Source organism: Benincasa hispida, chromosome 1 (assembly GCF_009727055.1).
Source record: "Benincasa hispida cultivar B227 chromosome 1, ASM972705v1, whole genome shotgun sequence".
Taxonomy (NCBI): domain Eukaryota; kingdom Viridiplantae; phylum Streptophyta; class Magnoliopsida; order Cucurbitales; family Cucurbitaceae; genus Benincasa; species Benincasa hispida.
Genome location: NC_052349.1, coordinates 15,049,074 through 15,068,068, shown reverse-complemented (window position 1 = coordinate 15,068,068; position 18,995 = coordinate 15,049,074). Strand labels below are relative to the sequence as shown.

Here is an 18,995-nt window from a genome sequence, read left to right as displayed (position 1 = left end):
ATGCGTGGGCTCATTAGGGCGGAAACTCCTGGCCACCGAAAGCAAGGGTACACTTATACAGAATAGTTAAAAGTTAACGATTCTGGACCGGAAAAAATGGTGGTTGTTAGGTTCAAATTCCAAGAGTTGGTTTTGCTTAATGGTTGAGAATGTCTCATCCCAGTGAAGAGGCAACTGATCACGCCACCGGTTGACGTTTGTCCTGCCTCACTGGGCATCATTGCAAAATAGAAGTCTATAACTTAGGGTACTTTGAAACTGTTTTGCAAAACTGATTGGTTTAAAAGTAGTTTAGCAAAATCTAATAAAATATGATTCAGTATTTCAGCAACTTTTTCAAAATGGCAACAGCCACGTTAGCATTGTTAAGCACTGAAAAACTCACTGACAATAATAATTGCAACATGGAAACACATGATCACGACGATCCTGATCATTGAGGATCTTCATATTCGCTCTCACGGAGGCTTGTTTCTCCCATTCCAGATCCTAATGCCACTCGAAATGTTCGAGAGGCATCGAGCGATGGACAAGGGCAATGAGAAGGCTCGAGCCTACATCTGGGCAAGTCTTCTGAAGTTTTGGCTAAGAAAACATGAGCCTATGGATCTTAGCGTATTGAGATCATGGAGTCCCTGCAGGGTGGGGATGTTTGGACAACCGTCTGAACAGCTTATGCATGAGGCTCTTAAATACATATTCAACTCCAAAATGGAAGAAGGCACCTTTGTTCGTGAACATGTGCTAAACATGATGGTTCACTTTAATATGGCGGAGTTGAATGGGTCTACCATCGATGAGGGCAACCAGGTTAGCATAATTCTGCATTCTTTGCCGGAGAGCTTCTTGCACTTTGTTAGGAATGTGATTCTTAACAAAGTGAAATATAACCTTACAACTCTCCTCAACGAGTTGCAGACCTACCAATCTTTACTGAAAAGTAATGAAAGGCAGAAGAGTGAGGAAAATGTTGCTTCATCCTCTAGGACATTCCATAGAGGTTCGACCTCAGGAACGAAGTCTGCACCTTCTGTTTCTAACTCTGCAAAGGGGAAGAAGAAGGAGGGTGGTAAGGGAAAAGGGAAGGCACCTGCTAACCCACCGCCTGTCGCCCCAAGGAGGCGTCTACAGGTTGCTAAGGGAAAATGTTTCCACTGTAACCAAGATGGACACTGGAAGAGGAACTGTCCTCGATATCTGAAAGAGAAGAAAGTAACCAAGGCTAAGGCCAAGGCCGATAAAGGTACATGTGATTTACTTGTTCTTGAAACTTGTTTAGTGGAGAATGATGATTCTGCCTGGATAATTGATTCGGGCGCCACTAACCATGTTTGTTCTTATTTTCAAGGGATTAGATCTTGGCGACAGCTGGAGGTTGGTGAGATGATGATGCAAGTAGGCACCAAGCACGTTGTCTCAGCTGTGGCAGTGGGAGGACTCCAGTTAGCTTTACAGAATAGGTTTCTTATTTTAAATGATGTATATATTGTTCTCGAACAAAAAATGAACCTTATTTCTGTAAAATATTTATTGCAATGTAAATATACTATCACATTTAATGTGGATAAAACGTTTATTCATAAAGATGGTTTTTTAATTGTACAGCAAATCTGGAATCGAATTTATATGTGCTAAGATCATTAGCCATTAATTCTCTCTATAATACTGAATTGTTCAGAACTGTCGTAACTCAATCAAAACATCGACGAATTTCTCTAAAAGAAAATTTCCAACTTTGGCATCTACGTTTAGGGCACATCAATCTCAATAGGATTGAGAGATTGATGAAGAATGGACTTCTAAGTGAGTTAGAAGAATTGCCAGTGTGCGAATCTTGCCTTGAGGGTAAGATGACTAAACGACCTTTTACTGGAAAAGGTTATAGAGCCAAGGAGCCTCTTGAGTTAGTACATTCTGACCTTTGTGGTCCTATGAATGTGCGAGCCCGAGGTGGCTATGAGTATTTTATCAGTTTTACTGATGATTACTCAAGTACGGGTATGTTATCTATGCATGGAAGTTTGAATCCTTTGAAAATTTCAAAGAGTTCAAGGCTGAAGTTGAAAACGAATTGGATAGACGATTAAAACACTTCGATCAGAATCGAGGTGGAGAGTTTTTTGGACTCGGAAATTCCAGGACTATTTGATAGAACATGGAATCGTTTTCCCAACTCTCAGCGGCGAGTACACCTCAGCAAAATGGTGTAGCGGAGAGGAAAAATAGAACCTTGTTAGACATGGTTCGCTCGATGATGAGTTACGCTCCTACCGCACTCGTTTAAAAGTTTCGCAGTGGAGACTATACGGTATACATACTCAATTGTGTTCCCTCCAAGAGTGTTGCAAGAACACCTCTTATCACACCCCGCCCTAGACCACCTTTTAGCCTAGAGAAAGGCGTGACTGTAACAGTTACCAAACCCTTGGCTGACACTTACTGTCTAATAACTCTTGCGGAATAACTCTGATACCAATTATAAAATTCATATGCAACGGGACTCTTTAGGCCCATAATTTATTAACTTAAAAACATAATATGTTTGGAGTCATTACAACACTAGATTTACAAGTCCCAAAACCCACAAACCCTAGTCCCTATATGAACAATAGTAACATGTGTACAATATTAACAGTAACCACCTAGCAAACGATTACAAGTCTTTTGGTTCTTTAGTGGCAGAGCAGATACTGAGCTATCTTTCGAGGATTTGACCGCTACCTGTGGAGGGGGGAACAAAACATTTGAAAATGGGATAAGCTTACACCCAGTGAGTGACCAAGAAAACATAGTAAATTCTCATGCATGATTTCAGTAAAAAGTTTAATTGAAACATAAACTTTTACAGTACTTGTACTGCAACATAAACATTTTCCAAGCCTAAAACATATAAAGTTGTTTTAATCATAAAACAGTAAAATCATTTCTCAATCCAACATACCCTACCGTGGGTAAAACAATCCCAACACCAACTACTAGTACAGAGAGAACTCTTTTGCTCAATCTCTGACTTTAATTACCTGTGGCCACACTAAGTACCCTCACACATTAGGTACTGTTGCTCAGATACCTTCTCAATGTCCTTCAGTATTGAGCTACTAGGATACCTTCTCAAATGTCCTTCAGTATTCTGTTGGTTTGGTACCTTCTCAAACGTCCTTCAGTACCAATGGATACCTTTTCAAATGTCCTTCAGTATCTAGTTGGACAGATACCTTCTCAAATATCCTTCGGAATCGCATTTTAGTAAAACTAGTCATAAACGACTTTTCTCTTTAAAGCATGTAAAGTATAACACATATAAAACATGGCTTTAAAGATGGTAACGCATGCTGGATAAAATCAACACATATAAATAGTTTTTCAACAATTTCTCACACATGCATGCGTTCAAAACATAATTCAAAACTTGCTTGGAAATCACTTCATAAACTAGTAGGCATGAGAATATTCTTGAAAACATGCTTTCTATAACACGTTGTAATCAAACAGTTTAAGCAAAATGTTTTAGTCAAAACATTTTAGCCTCTCACCTTGATTTCTTAGGAGCTTTTCACTCTAGTGTCTCCTCGGGCTCCTTTTCACCCCTAGAATCCATATTCAACTTACAGCTTAGATTACTCATAGTTCTGGACCTTATTTTGAATTACTTCCTTCTACAAACCTATTCTAAAATGTCTCAGAAAACGTACCCTAAAATTTCAGCTCACAACTTCTCGTGGTTTGGCCGGAATCATAGAATCTTCCAGACTGGCCCAGACTGATCCAACAGTCTTACCCTTCTGCATTCTTTTCAATCTCCAGCCCGATTCCTTTGAGTTTTTCCCTCCGGCAGCCTACTCTGAAAACTAGACTTCTAGAGCTTTCAGATGGCTTTGAAATCACTCCAAACGCACGAGTAGATTGGGGGATCTCCTCGTCTCAATTTGATGTGTTCTCCTCAACCTTCACTGCTCTCCCTCTCTTTTACGAAATTGCTGATTTTGTGATTTGAAAATGATATTCCAAAGGCTTTATTTATAGGCGTCCAAATTTCCCCTGGTGTTGACACCGCCTACTTAGCTACATGGCCAAGTGTTTACCTCTCCCCTTATCAATGCAAGCTTGCATCATCTTGGCCCAAAGTGTCTTCTTCATATGCATCCACCACAATTCCTTAGCCCTTAAGAATTTCTCTCAAGAAGACACATGGTTTGGCTGACGTTTGCCCTTGTGACCTCACCCTCCGTATGTGTTCAATTTAGGGTTTTCAACCCATAATCCACAATAACGCAGCCAAATTCAATGCATGAGTGCTTGCTCGGCCGTTCGATGCATAGGCGAGGCCCTTCGACGTTTGCGTGGGCGAGGCGTTCAAAAAACAGCACCGGACGAGGCGTTGCTGCATGCACAGGCTTCTCTCGCTCTCTCCCACTTTTTTCATTGGTCTTACTCTCTCCACTCTTTCTCTCTCCGACTTTCTCGCTCAAAATCTCGCTCTCTTTACTCTCGCTCTCTCCCACTTTCTCACTAGTTTTGCTCTCTCCAATCTCGCTCTCTCCCATTTTCTCTCTCATAAATCTCATTCTTTCCAATCTTGTTCTCTCCCATTTCTCCTCCAATCTCGCTAATCTTGTTGTTAGCTATTGTGAACCTTATTTGTCTCCGTGTAACTTCTACACGTTTGCCCACCACTTTGTACCACTTTTACACGAATTTTCCAGATTTTCCCCAAATAATTTTCCATATTTTTCTCAGTTCTTCAATCCTTTCTTCAGCCATAACGCATTTCACATAAATTCCATACTTAGCCAATTTTCCCCAAATTTCCCAAACTTAATTTCCATATTTTTCTTTTCTTTTGCAAAATTTCCATCCCTTTCTTCACCATTCCATACTAACTTTCTCATCAACCTACTTATTATACAAATTTCATTACAATTTTACCAATTAAAGCTCAACTTAAATTATTCAAGGAAAATCTACTCAACACTTAGAAATTTCATTCCCTTTAACATAGGATTTAACTTTCACTTAGTTAATTCCTTTTATCACTTGCTTAAGTAAGGCAAATAGAAATTCGGGTTTCACACCTCTGGAGTTGTGGAACGGGCGTAAAGCTAGTTTACGTCACTTCTGCATTTTGGGGTTGCCCTGCACATGTGCTTGAAGCTAATCCAAAGAAGTTTGAACCACGGTCAAGGTTATGCCTCTTTGTAGGCTACCCTAAAGGTACACGAGGGGGTTATTTTTATGATCCGAAGGAAAACAGGGTGTTTGTTTCAACAAACGCCACTTTCCTAGAGAAGGATCATATAAGGGAGCACAGTCCACGAAGCAAAGTCGTGTTGCGTGAGCTTTCCAATGAAACTACTAAAACTTCAACAAGAGTTGTTGAAGAGCCTGCTACATCAGCAAGAGTTGTTGATGGGAGTTCATCCAGTAGGTCAGTTCCACCTCAAGAGTTGAGGGAACCTCGACATAGTGGGAGGGTTGCAAACCCACCTGTTCTTTATCTGGGTTTCACGGAAATTCTTGCTATGGTAGCAGATGGTGACGTTGAGGATCCGTTGTCTTATAAGAAGGCAATGAAGGATATTGACTGAGATGAATGGGTCAAGGCCATGGATCTTGAGATGGAGTCGATGTACTTCAACTCAGTATGGGATCTTGTAGATCAGCCTGATAGGGTTCGCCCTATAGGTTGTAAATGGATCTACAAGCGTAAACGAGGTGTTGATGGGAAGGTACAGACCTTCAAGGCTCGACTTGTGGAAAAGGGTTATACCCAGGTAGAGGGAGTCGACTATGAGGATACTTTCTTGCCTGTTGCCATGTTAAAGTCGATTCACATCCTCTTGTCCATTGCAACTTATTATAATTATGAGATCTGGCAAATGGATGTCAAGACGGCCTTTCTGAATGGAAATCTTGAGGAGAACATTTACATGGTGCAACCCAAGGGATTCATAGCCCAAGGTCAAGAGCAAAAGGTTTGCAAACTGAATCGGTCCATTTATGGACTGAAACAGGTGTCTCGATCTTGGAACATACAATTTGATACTGCAATCAAGTCGTATGGCTTTGACCAAAACGTTGATGAACCTTGTGTCTACAAGAAGATCATCAATGCTTCAGTAGTCTTCTTAGTGTTGTACGTTGACAATATCCTACTAATTAGGAATGATGTAGGTCTACTGACTGCAGTTAAGAACTAGCTAGTGACCCAATTCCAAATGAAAGATTTGGGAGAGACTTAGTTTGTTCTAGGTATACAAATCTTTCGAGATCGTAAGAACAAAGTGCTAGCACTGTCTCAGGCATCGTACATTGACAAGATGTTGCTCAAGTACTCGATGCAGGACTCCAGGAGGGGCCTACTGCTGTTCAGGCATGGAGTCACTTTGTCTAAGGACATGTGTCCTAAGACGCCTTACGAGGTTGAGAAGATGAGACGAATCAGTCTAACCCAGGCCATTTTAATGTTGCTGACCCGTTTTCTCATGGCTATAGTGTTTCAGGGTCACCTACGAAGCATGGGTCTACAGGATCGCCCGCGACTGGACTAGGGAGAGATTTTCTTGTACTGGGCTTTTATGCCCTAGTTTATTGTTTTGTACTAGTTTTTTGTACACCCCACTTCGGTTTAGGATAAGGGGGAGATTGTTGGGGTTGATGCCCTAAAGTCTCGTGTCCTATAGTTTGTAAACAGTTTGTACGAACGCTTGTGTTGTTAATATATGATATTTAGTTCACATCTTGTATTTTTGCTCAATTACTTGTTTTATTTGCTTTACCACAAACCAATAAACATAAAATCCCTAGTTATCTGTATGTGACTCGAGCATGTATGTGGTGACATACAAGTGGATCATGTATTGAGTGATAACCAAAATAGTCTGTAGTATATGGATAAAGGAGGGAACCTTATCTTAGTAACGCTACGGATGCGACCCGCTTTGTGGAATGATCACAAGTGTTGTGACTTGTCACAGATGGTCTGATCCTGATCATTCGTGTTGGGGACATGCGAGCAGGGGGTGTCTTCTACAAAGAGTTTGTATAAGACCTGACCACGAAGTGTTAACGTCTCGTTATATAACACCTTTCATGACAGAGACTTCACTTCACTAGGATGACCATAGGTAACATGACCTCAATCCTGAGTGAGTTGAGAACTTCCTGCCATGAGGGCGGTCCTTTGATTTGTATGGGTGCGAGTGGCTAGGTTCGTCGTTTCAACTACCTCCATTTTAGGGATTGGTCTGATTTGGGAGTTGGGAACTTAGCTACACAAGATGGAATCACTCCTTCCCCGAGACAGGGATAAGTACATAGATAGCTCCCTTAAGGGCTGATTCCAGAGCTTGAACGATGTGGCGCCACACAACCTTCTCTTGGCCCGAGAGGTGTTCACACATAGTTAGACTATGTTGTATTGTTCATTAGAGGAATTAGTGGTACTTAAGGAGTGAGATGTAACTATAGGGGCAAAACGGTAATTTGGCCCAATTATACTTACGAGCATCTGTGAAGGGTCAATCGGTACTGCAGGATTGGTTATATCCGATGGACACAGAAATATATCTGTGGTAAGAAGAGTTCAACTGTTGGTCTTTAGTGGAATGCCTGACAGTTAACGGATGGTGGATCTCGTGGCTAAAGAGTTTAGTCAGCTATTCACGGATCGTTGGAGCTTTGAGCCACAAGTCCATTAGGTCCCCTGGGTAGATTGGATAAAGTCGAGAACCAGTGTTTGGGTTAATTTGAAATGTTCAAATTGATAAAAGGAAGTTCGATTATATATGATATAATTGGACTAGTTAATTATATATGATATAATTGGCTAAATGTATAAGATACAATATTTTGGAAGAAATTAGATATAAATATGATTTATATCAAGTAAAGGAGAAAATACTATAGTAAATATGTGATATCAAACTATAGGGTAAAAATATAATATGATTATATTTATGATTAATTAATTGGTTAATTATATGATAATTAAGCCAAAAAAATCACGTTTGGACGTGGGTTAGTGGGAATGAGTCGGTTATTGTAACCGATAAAATAAAAATGAATTTTTTTTATTTTTTGAATGGTTCAATGTCGTCCAAAAGAAATTAAAGAGAGCGCGCGTTGGTAGAAAAGAAAACAATTGCGTAAGAAAATCGAGAGACTATATGATAGCTTCTCTACGCCTAAACGATCATCCACCTCGCGCCTAAATGATCGCACACTAGTTCCTAGACGATCGCATAACTTCTCTAAACGATCATAGTGTGTGCCGAGTTTGATAAACGATCGTATACCATTTCCTAAACGATCGTTCAGTAAAACCTACATGATCGTGTAATGTCTCCTAAATGATAAGCATTGCATAGCACTTTTTTCCCTCCCACTTGCTTATCGCCTACACAATCTGTTTTTCCTCCTTCCTTTACTAAATACACCAAAGACATGCTTTGGGTTCTCACTTCAAGAATACCCGGGGCTCTTTTCTGGTGGCGTCGTCCCCACGGCGTTCGTGTTTGTGCGATTGTTCGTGCTACTGTAGTCGACGTTGCTGCTGGGTGTTGGTAGATCGCGTGGATGTGTCCGCTGCGTTGAGTTCCAAAGTGTGAAGACTGTCTTCAACTAGTATGGCAACTCATTCCCTTGTTATTTTGTTGTTCATAGCATATCGATAATTACTATTTGTTTACATAGCTGTGCGTTTAAATGTATATTGTTGTATTTCGGTCACTGTGAGATCGGAGCAATCCGAGCACGCCCATGGAACTCTTCGGTAAGAGATCCTTCAGGCAGACCGTGTACTTCTCGCATGCAAAAAGAGATGGATTGGAGGGAACGTTACAAGACACGGTGCACAATTTGCAGACAAGAATGGTATAATAGACGGAATTGTCCCAATCGAGCTCGTGATGCAACTTAGTTATTTATTTTTAATTCTCATTGTATTTAATTTATTGTAACTTCTTTTACTTATTTATTCTTTATTAATTGTCATTATATTTAATTGATTGTATTTATACAATGAATGGTGTATTCTTTATTAATTGTCATTGTATTTATTGATTGTATTTATACAATGAAGGGTGTATTCTTTATTAACTGACATTATATTTGTTGATTGTAATCACATTGATTTTTACTAAATTTAATATTATTTTTATGGGATCAGATGGACGGGGATGTTACCACATGGCCATACAACGACTCGATTTTGTACTTATAGCGCAACCATAGATCGAGGCTATTTGGGAAGACAAGCATATCGATGCAATGCATTGTCGACGAAGAGAGGCTGTTATTCGTAGGCACGAGAACCCAGACCCTCGTATATTGAACTATCTACGAGTTGCAGGATTCTACGGAGTCTCTTGTATAAAATTTATACAACTAGACTGACATCTGATAACAGCATTAGTGGAACGATGGCGCCAGGAGACACACACTTTCCACATGTTGCATGGAGAGTGTACAATTACACTTCAAGATGTAGCCATCCAATTTGGACTCCCGATTAATGGAAGACCATTGATCGGGTCTCTAAATTATGACTGGGAACAACTTTGTGCCCTTCTTTTAGGCATAACCACGAATGACGCCATTCTTAAGGGAGGTCGTCTAAGCCTACCATGGATAGCTGATCAATTTAACAACTTCACCCATCTATCAGACCATGCAGATGAAGAAGACCTATAACGATATGCTTGAACATATATTTTCACGTTGATTGGAGGATAGGTATTTCCCAACAAATCTAACAGCAGAGTGCACCTGATGTATCTTCCTCTTTTGGTGGATTTTGATGTTGCCTGGACTTACAGTTGGGGTGCTAGATGTTTTGCATGGTTGTATAGGCAACTATGCAAGGGTGCAATTATAGATGGAAAAGACATTGCAAGCCCACTTTTATTGCTACAAATTTGGCCATGGGATCGATTTCCTCTTCTAGCACCTCGACGACTCCATAGATACGAGAATAACTTAGGCGATAGACCATTTGCAGTAAGGTAAGTATATTTACCTCATTATTGTTGTTTTCATTATGAAATACTAATAGCTAAAATTTAACTTCTGATTGTTGTAGATGGAACAATAACTATTTTGTAATTAGAGTACCTACACATGTTCTAGTATAGTATAGGAACATACTCGATACACATATGCCTAACCAGTTAATATTTTATTCATTCATATATCATATATTCATAATGTTTCAATCTTCTGGTTAATTCATTTTTTGACACATATGCATGCAGATTATTTGGGAGCCAAATAATCATCTGATCCAACTATTGCCACCATACTGTCTCGATAACAATGAGATAATGACATCTAGATGTCCACTCATATGCTTATTCGTTGTGGAGTGGCATCACCCAGATCATGTGATGCGTCAATTTGGGATGTTGCAACAAATTCCTCAACCTTGCAACACGGACGCTCGACTTCATTCACACGATCTAAGGGGCAGGCATGAGCGAGACTAGATCGCATATTTGGCTCCTCAAATTACAATCTAGGAAAATCGACAGAGTTTGATTGTTAATGGACCTTCTATTAACAACGGTGTAGTTACTGAGCCTAGATATATTGAATGGTATTCTACTATGAGCAAGCGGTAGAAACTAAAGTAGGAGCATCCTATCACTTGTTGGTATGAGTTTATTGTTTACTATGATTGTTTGATTTTATTTCTTCATTGCACACCAAAATAAATTTTAAAGTCATTAACTTGTTATTCGATTCTTTTTCAGGCCAAGCTTCCAAATTTGCCAATATCTGCTCAAAGAGCCTTGCGTAGACTCACCTTGATATATCGAGTGCGATATTTTGATGGTGACGTTCCAATGGAAGAACAAGGTGATCCAACAAGACATGAGGATGTTCCTATTCGACCTAATGTTCGGAATGAATATCCAACAACGCCACTCGATCAGTACACTTCCATGATGTCCTCTTCCTCAACATTTGATTTTTTTTTTCCAACAACCCTCAGTACACTAAGCATGGAAGAAGGACAAACTTCACATGTCCATCCAAATATCCATGACCAGTATGTTATATATCGACAACGTAGTGAGGGTATACACTTTCCAGAGGAAAGTCAACCATTAAGTGTAAGAGGGCGTGGCGATCATGGACACTATGTCACTCAACATGATCAATCTAGGCGTAATAAAGGATCTTTTTCCAGTCGTGAATAAAGAACATTGTACATATGATTAAATTTATTAATGAAATTCAATTACGAAAATGCACTTGCAGTCTATAACATATCCTAGAGAACCTTGATTATTATTTATAATAGTTGAAAGTTAATATCTATATTTTTGCATAAGTTTCTAACAACTTTAAACAAAAAAAAAATTAAATTAAAAATTAATATTGAGTATATCAAATCAATCATAGAAATTTCTTAATCTCAAAATAACATTATTGTTTATACGGTTAAAAAAACTAGTAATATTACTATCAAAATAAAAAAAACGAGATTAGTGAGATAGTTGATTTTAGGTAAGAATGATTTAGAGTTAAACAAATGAAATATTATTAATTGTAAAAAAAACAAAAGTAATGAAAGAGTTGGTTTCGGGTTGTTAAAAGAATGAAAAAAATAATAGCAAAAATATTTTATTATTTTATTTTTTTTTAGGGATGCGTCTCTTCAAGAAACACATTTTTTTTTTTAATGAATGCGTTTCTTGAAGAGATGTATTCAGTGTGAGGAAAAAAATAAAATATGGTTGAAAGCGTCTCTTCAATAGACACATTCAATACAAGAAAAATAATAATAAAATATTCTCGAATGCATCTGTCAGACGCATTCGGATGGGGACAAAAAAACTCCCATTTTTCCCTAAATAGTTCGAAAGCTACCATTTTTCCCAATTAACTTTCAAAATAACCCTCAATCTAAATAACCCTCGTGATATCGGTAAAAGGTCCATATACATTGTTTTTTTTAAAATGGGATATTTTTTATTTTGGCCCCCATAATGTATAACTGTGCTATTTCTCAAGTTTAGGGATATTTTTATAGAGCCAAAATTTTATTAGTTTGAAAAAAGCTTATGCCACGAAAAGGTATAGGTATCCAACGTCTTCATCCTGAATTTCCCTCCATTTTCCCCATCCACCTCACCCACCACCACTGCTCTGCTCTGCTCTCCGATTTCCTTCAATGTCGGTCTGCAAACTACTCCAAAGTCAACACCACTGTATCTTCTACTTCTAATTTAACCCAAACACAATGGAAACTCTCAGCCACTCAACCTCCGTCCTCCCTCTTCAAATTCACACATACCCCACCAGACCCACCGCTCTCTCCGCCGCTCTCTCCTCTGCCTCCAGCCTCCTCCACCTCAAACAAGTCCACGCTCAAATTCTCCGCTCCAAATTCGAATGCTATGATTCTAATTCCCTTCTTTTTGAACTTATTCTTTCTTCTTGTGCTCTCTTGCCTAGCCTCGACTATGCCCTCTCTGTGTTTGATCAAATTCCACAGCCCAAAACCCGTTTCTGCAACAAGCTTCTGCGCGAATTATCACGAGGTTCTGAGCCGGAGGTTGCACTTCTTTTGTACGAAAAGATGAGGGCTGAGGGTCTGAGTTTGGATAGGTTCTGCTTCCCTCCGTTGTTAAAAGCGGCTTCGAGGAATCTTTCCTTGAGAACGGGGATGGAGATTCATGGGCTCGCGTCAAAGTTGGGATTTGGGTCAGACCCATTTGTGGAGACGGGGTTAGTTAAAATGTACGCAGCCTGTGGACGGATAATGGAAGCTCGGTTGGTGTTTGATAAAATGTCTCACAGGGATGTCGTTACTTGGAGCATCATGATTGATGGGTATGAAACTAATGTTGTTGCTCTGCATTCACCAGTGATGGTGAATTTGGTAAAATGTAGTTGATTTTAGATTTTTTTGGAAATTTTGTTTCAGACTTTCAAATTTACTATGTTATAATCATGGGTATTGTTGCCAATTTTAGTAGTCTTCCAAATGAGGAAGAGTTATAAATCTACTTTGGAGGTTATATTATTATGGTAGTATCTTTCTATCATATAATTTTCCAGTTTAAATGCATGACTGTTTAAGAGAAAAATTAATGCGGAGATTATATTTGCCCCTTATCTTTAAATATACAGATATTGCTCAAGTGGTTGTTATGATCTCGCCTTTCAACTCTTTGAACAAATGAAGAGAACAGACTTGGAACCAGATGAGATGATTCTTTCTACAGTTCTTTCTGCGTGCGCTCGCGCTGGAAATTTGGATTTTGGAACAAAAATACACGAGTTCATTACTAAGAAGAATATTGTCATGGATCCTCATTTACAAAGTGCTCTCATCACCATGTATGCAAGCTGTGGCTCCATGGACTTGGCTTGGGATTTGCATGAAAAGATATTCCCTAAGAACATGGTTGTTTCGACTGCCATGGTTTCTGGGCTTGCAAAAGGTGGACAGATTGGAGATGCTCGCTATGTATTTGATCAAATGGTGGTGAAGGACTTGATATGTTGGAGTGCGATGATTTCTGGATATACTGAGAGTGACTGCCCTCAAGAGGCTCTTATATTATTCAAGAAAATGCAACAACAGGGAATGAAACCTGACGTAGTCACCATGTTGAGTGTCATTTCAGCTTGTGCTCATCTTGGCGCATTAGATCAAGCCAATTGGATACAAAATTATGTTGATAAAAATGGGTTTTGCAAGGCACTATCTGTCAATAATGCACTCATTGATATGTATGCCAAATGTGGGAGTCTTGAAGGAGCAAGAGAAGTCTTTGGAAAGATGCCAAAGAAAAATGTAATATCTTGGACAAGTATGATTAACGCTCTTGCAATGCATGGAGATGCTCACAGTGCTATGAGCCTATTTCATCAAATGAAAGTTGAAAATGTTGAGCCTAATTGGATCACATTTGTGGGGGTGCTTTATGCTTGTAGCCATGGAGGTCTAGTTGAGGAGGGCCGAAGAATATTTCATTCAATGACCAATGAGTATGGCATAAGTCCCAAGCATGAACACTTTGGTTGCATGGTTGACCTCTTTGGCCGAGCAAATCTTCTGAGAGAAGCTCTTGAGGTGATTGAGGCAATGCCATTTGCTCCTAATGCTATTATTTGGGGATCCCTTATGGCTGCTTGTCAGGTCCACGGTGAGACTGAGTTAGGAGAATTTGCTGCTAAACAAGTGCTCAAGCTCGAGCCTGATCACGATGGGGCCCTTGTCGTCTTATCGAACATATACGCTAAAGAAAGAAGATGGGAAGACGTTGGGGAAGTTAGAAAACTAATGAACAAGATGGGTGTTTCCAAAGAGAGAGGATGCAGTAGAATTGAATTGAACAATGAGGTCCATGAATTTCAAATGGCAGATAGAAAGCACAAGCAAGCAGATCAAATATATCAGAAATTAGACGAGGTAGTCCAAAAGTTGAATCTGGCTGGTTATACGCCACAGACAAATTGTGTGCTCGCTGATTTAGACGAAGAGGAAAAGAAGGAATTAGTCCTCTGGCACAGCGAGAAATTGGCATTTTGCTATGCCCTCATGAATGAAGGGCCACGCATTTGCATTATAAAGAACCTTCGGATTTGTGAGGATTGTCATGCTTTTATGAAATTAGCTTCAAAAGTATATGCCAGAGAGATCATCATTAGGGACAGAAGTAGATTTCACCATTACAGAGACGGTTCATGTTCTTGTAAAGACTATTGGTGACAAATTCTCGTAAGTATACAGTCTTATTAAAATGAGATTTTCTTTTCCTGATATATAATATGTAAATCAGCATGTTGTGTGTATTCTTCAACATTGGTCTTCACCAATTCTCTTGCCAGAAAAAGAAAGCACCAAATACATAGAAAATCTGATTCTATGAAGTTACATTTACATATAGCATCGACTAACATCTTTGATCCTAGAGACATGACATAGGAAAGGAAACAAAGCAATTTAGTTTCCACCAAAAAAGTAGAGGGAAAAAAGAAAGGAGAATGAAATTTCAAAAGATTCTCACTAGATATGAGAACTCCATTCTTCTCATGTTGGTGTTTTGAAATCACGTGTAGCTGTAATCTGATGAAATTTGGTTTCACCATCCAAAAACAGCCAAAGCTCATTCTTCAATCTTCTTATGACTTTCGACATCCAATGCTTGAAGAAATCTGCAGCCATCACATTCAAGCTCGAGTTCTCTAACAACGAGCTTTGTCGGTACTCAAGAACCCATGTATGAGGATCTAATTGCACAGCTGAGGCACCCCATCTCTTCTGCACCCAAGAAGTATTCGCCTCTCGAACCAGGTAACCAATTCCTCCATCAGACCACTAAGACACAGAAAGACCAAAAAAATCAATTTAGTATATCTAAGTTTTCATGTCCATTGATCAAAGATTTTGAGTTTACCTCCGTAACTCTGCCGGATAAGATTGTGAATGATCGATGCGAAAATCCGGTACGAAGCAATCCAGCTGTCTGCAGAGGCCAACCCCATATGCTCACTGCCTCAGTGACTGATTTATACATTGTACACTTTGAATTTAAGAGCATTCCCTCCTGCAATGGAAGCATAAGTTAAAACTGACCATGGATCATAATGTTAAAAACATAAAAATTTATCCCAGAGCCAATTTTTTTATGAAACTAGAGGGTTTGAAAATCTACCTGGTCAATTTCCCAATAAGAATTCGAGTAACTGCAATTTGAGATCTCCCCGTTCACCATCCCCTGCAACTCCCTCTGTAAAACCCTCAATTTTCCATTCAAATCTTGCACGAACTGAGAATTCTTACTCGCAGTTCTAACAATCTCTGCCGACAGCTTCGGTCGAATAACCCTAGCAATCGCACACGAAAACCCAGTAGTCACTACAAGGATCAAACTCAGAACAAAAACCAACGTAACAAACCGACGCAACGAACTCGAATCTCTTTCCCCTTCCTCGGCCTTGAATTTCGAACTCAATTTCACTGGAGATTCAAATTTAGGATACTTCAAGATCCGAGAGGTGACAGTTGTCGGCGTCGTCAAAATCGAAGGGTTAAAGGAAATCGGAGTGGTTTCGACTTTAGGTCTTGAAGCAGAGAGCTTCGTGAGGGAGCTTTTTTGGACACTGTAAGGCATTAGGTCCAAAGTGGCGTTGATACTGTCCAAGCAAATCTTGCAGTCGCAATTCGCATCTTTCCGGCAACCGGGGTAGTAACAGCTGTCGCGGGCTTCCGATCGCTCATCTTCTTCTATGGCGGCGGCGGTGGTGGTGGTTGAATTTGAAGAAGCTGAGGTTGAAAGGTCTGGTTTCATGGCTTTCTTAGGTTTCGTTTCTCAATGACCAAAATTTCAGCCTCAGTAAGAGAGATCGGAAAATTTATTCCAAGAATAGAGAGTATCGGTTTCGAAATTTGAATTGCGCCAACGGTCATATATAAGACGCCACGTGGAATCTATTTCTTTCTTGGCTATAACTAGTCAAATACGTAGGATTTTCCGATAATTTTTATTCATGTTAAAAATATTCATTATTTTATGCAGTTTGATCTTTTTTTCTTCCTTCCATAATTTAGAAAGTTTATGCAAAATTTTCTTATTTAAGGTAGAAATTCAGTTGGCTGTCAAAATAACTTAGAAATTTTAGACGTGTGTGTATATATTTTTGCAAATTCTCTATATTATTTACAATTTTTTTTATCTTAAATATAATGTTAAATTAATTTTAAAAAATTAAAATACCATTTTAGTCTCGTACTTTGGATTTAGAAGTTGTTTATTTTTAGTTTTTGTTGTTTAAAGTGTCTAATTTTAATCTCTAACTTTTCAATGAGTTTATATTTAGTCTCTACCACTAGTTTATTGTTGATTTTATCAAGATCTTTTTATTATCCGTTAGTATTTTCAGGGTGAATTATGAAACATATCAACATATTATTTTTTTAATGAAATTTATTGTTCCTATTCAACCAATTTTGATTAATTAAAAATTAACTTTGAGAGACACGTATCTACCACACGTATCTACTGTTAACATTTTTTTTTCTTTTGAAAAACTGTTAACATTCTTCTATTTTCAAAGAAAAATAGTAATTACAATTGATCGATAAGCGTATTTTAGTCTTTTGGTCATTTAGATTTGAACTCCAATATAGGATTGGGCTGACGAGAGAAACAACAAACTAAAATATTTCATTTTAGAAAATAGTAAAAAAGGTTTGAAATTAGAAAAATGACAAAATGATTTTTTGAATTATTAATCATAAATTAACAATGGACCAAAATAACCTTAATTCAAAAAATCTAAAATTCAAATCATAACAACTAAGATTTCACTACTAATTAAAAAATCCAATATTTTTAAATCCTACCATTTTTACTAATTCAAAAAATCTAACATCCCAACGATCAAGATTTCATTAACTATAGTCCTACTACAAAAATAATTAATTTATGTATTTAATAAAATCGGACAACCAAATTTTAACATGATCAACAATGACATAGATACCTTGTATTTGCACCTCATTTCAAAACATGAGCATATACATATACATTATATTCAAAATAACTATCTATTAGTTCTCGAGTCTACGTCCCACAAATACAATATATTAAAAATAACTAAACACACCTCATTTCATTTAGGAATTTAATGAAAATAATTGATTTTTTTAATTGCCTTGAAATTGAGATTAGAAAAATACAAATACTTAGTTATTAACGCTCAAAAGAATTCTTTTTGGTTAAATTATAAAAAATGTCCTTAAACTTTACTTTGTGTCAAAAATGCTCCCGAAGGTTCAAAAGTTTCAAAAATATCTTAAAGTTTTCAAAAGAGTTCAAAAAATACCTTTCCCATTAGTTTTGGATGGAAACCGTTAAAGTTTTGTTTAAAAAATACCCATGAACTTTCAAAACATTGTAGAAATATCCTAAGTTAATAAAAGTTCAAAAATACTTCCACAATTAGTATTTGAACAAAATCCATTAATTCATTGTGACAAAAATTAAAAAAATGTTCTGACCGATCAATTTATTTGAAGTTTTCTTAAGTTCGAAAAAATCAAGTTTTAAATAAATTATATAGATATCCTCATTTTGTATTCTCATATTTCTTTTAATTTTCTAATTTTCTAATTCATTGGGACAAAAATGACTTTAAAAATTAAAAAAAATAAAAATTTTAAATTTGTTTGAAGTTTTCTTAAATTCGAAAAAAAAACAAGTTTTAAATAAATTACATAGATATCCTCATTTTTTTCATATAGGTATTCTCATATTTCTAATTCTTAGTTTATACCAATTTTCTCAACAATTAAAATAAAAACCAAAATTTTAAGTTAATACAAAAAATACCACAAAATTGCACAAAATTCCAAAATTAAAATCTCCTTTGAGAGCAAATTAGCAGGAATGCCTCTTCATGCGCATTGTGGTGCCGCAAGGCAATATTGCAATGCTTGCCTAGTAGGTTGTCTTTGGGAATGGTGCAAGACACAAGCGTTAAAGTGAATGGTGCAAGGCACAAGCATTGAAGCGAATGACATCCAAAACGTAGATAGGGACTAAAATAAATATTAAATTCTAAGAACCAACACGATTTAGTATGTTACTTTTCTTATTTTGATATGGTAGATTTTGATTTTGAAGTTTTGTGAAATTTTGTGGTACGTTTTAACTTAAAATTTTGATTAAATTAGAAAATTAAGAGAAATATGTGAGTACCTATATGAATATCTAGGTAATTTATTTTAAAATTGGTTCTTTTCAAATTTAAGAAAACTTCCAACACGAGCATTTTTTTAATTTTTAAAGTCATTTTTGTTAAATTTTTATTAAATTAAGGGTATTTTTGAAATGTTTTAAGAGTCTAAGGGTATTTTTGAAACTTTATAAGCATTTTTGGTGTAAAGTTTAGGGCATTTTTTATAATTTAACCAAATTTTTTAAAGGGGTAAATCTAATTGCAAAAAAAAAAAAAAAAAAAAAAAAAAAAATCTG

General features: G+C 37.5%; 2 protein-coding genes across 2 annotated transcripts; one reads left to right on the top strand and one right to left on the bottom strand.

Moving 5' to 3' along the window:
• Window positions 1–12,023: 12,023 nt before the first annotated feature.
• LOC120088878 (pentatricopeptide repeat-containing protein At4g14820) lies at window positions 12,024–14,757 on the top strand. The gene is made up of 2 exons (XM_039046344.1): window positions 12,024–12,837; window positions 13,138–14,757. The coding sequence occupies exons 1-2, from the start codon at window positions 12,245–12,247 to the stop codon at window positions 14,723–14,725; spliced, it is 2,181 nt and encodes a 726-aa protein (XP_038902272.1). The 5' UTR covers window positions 12,024–12,244; the 3' UTR covers window positions 14,726–14,757.
• Window positions 14,758–14,820: 63 nt separating this feature from the next.
• Window positions 14,821–16,402, bottom strand: LOC120088951. Its single transcript, XM_039046409.1, has 3 exons — window positions 15,672–16,402; window positions 15,414–15,563; window positions 14,821–15,334 (listed from the first exon to the last, which is right to left on the bottom strand). Exons 1-3 carry the CDS (start codon window positions 16,305–16,307, stop codon window positions 15,047–15,049), a joined length of 1,074 nt encoding a protein of 357 aa, XP_038902337.1. The 5' UTR covers window positions 16,308–16,402; the 3' UTR covers window positions 14,821–15,046.
• Window positions 16,403–18,995: the final 2,593 nt, after the last annotated feature.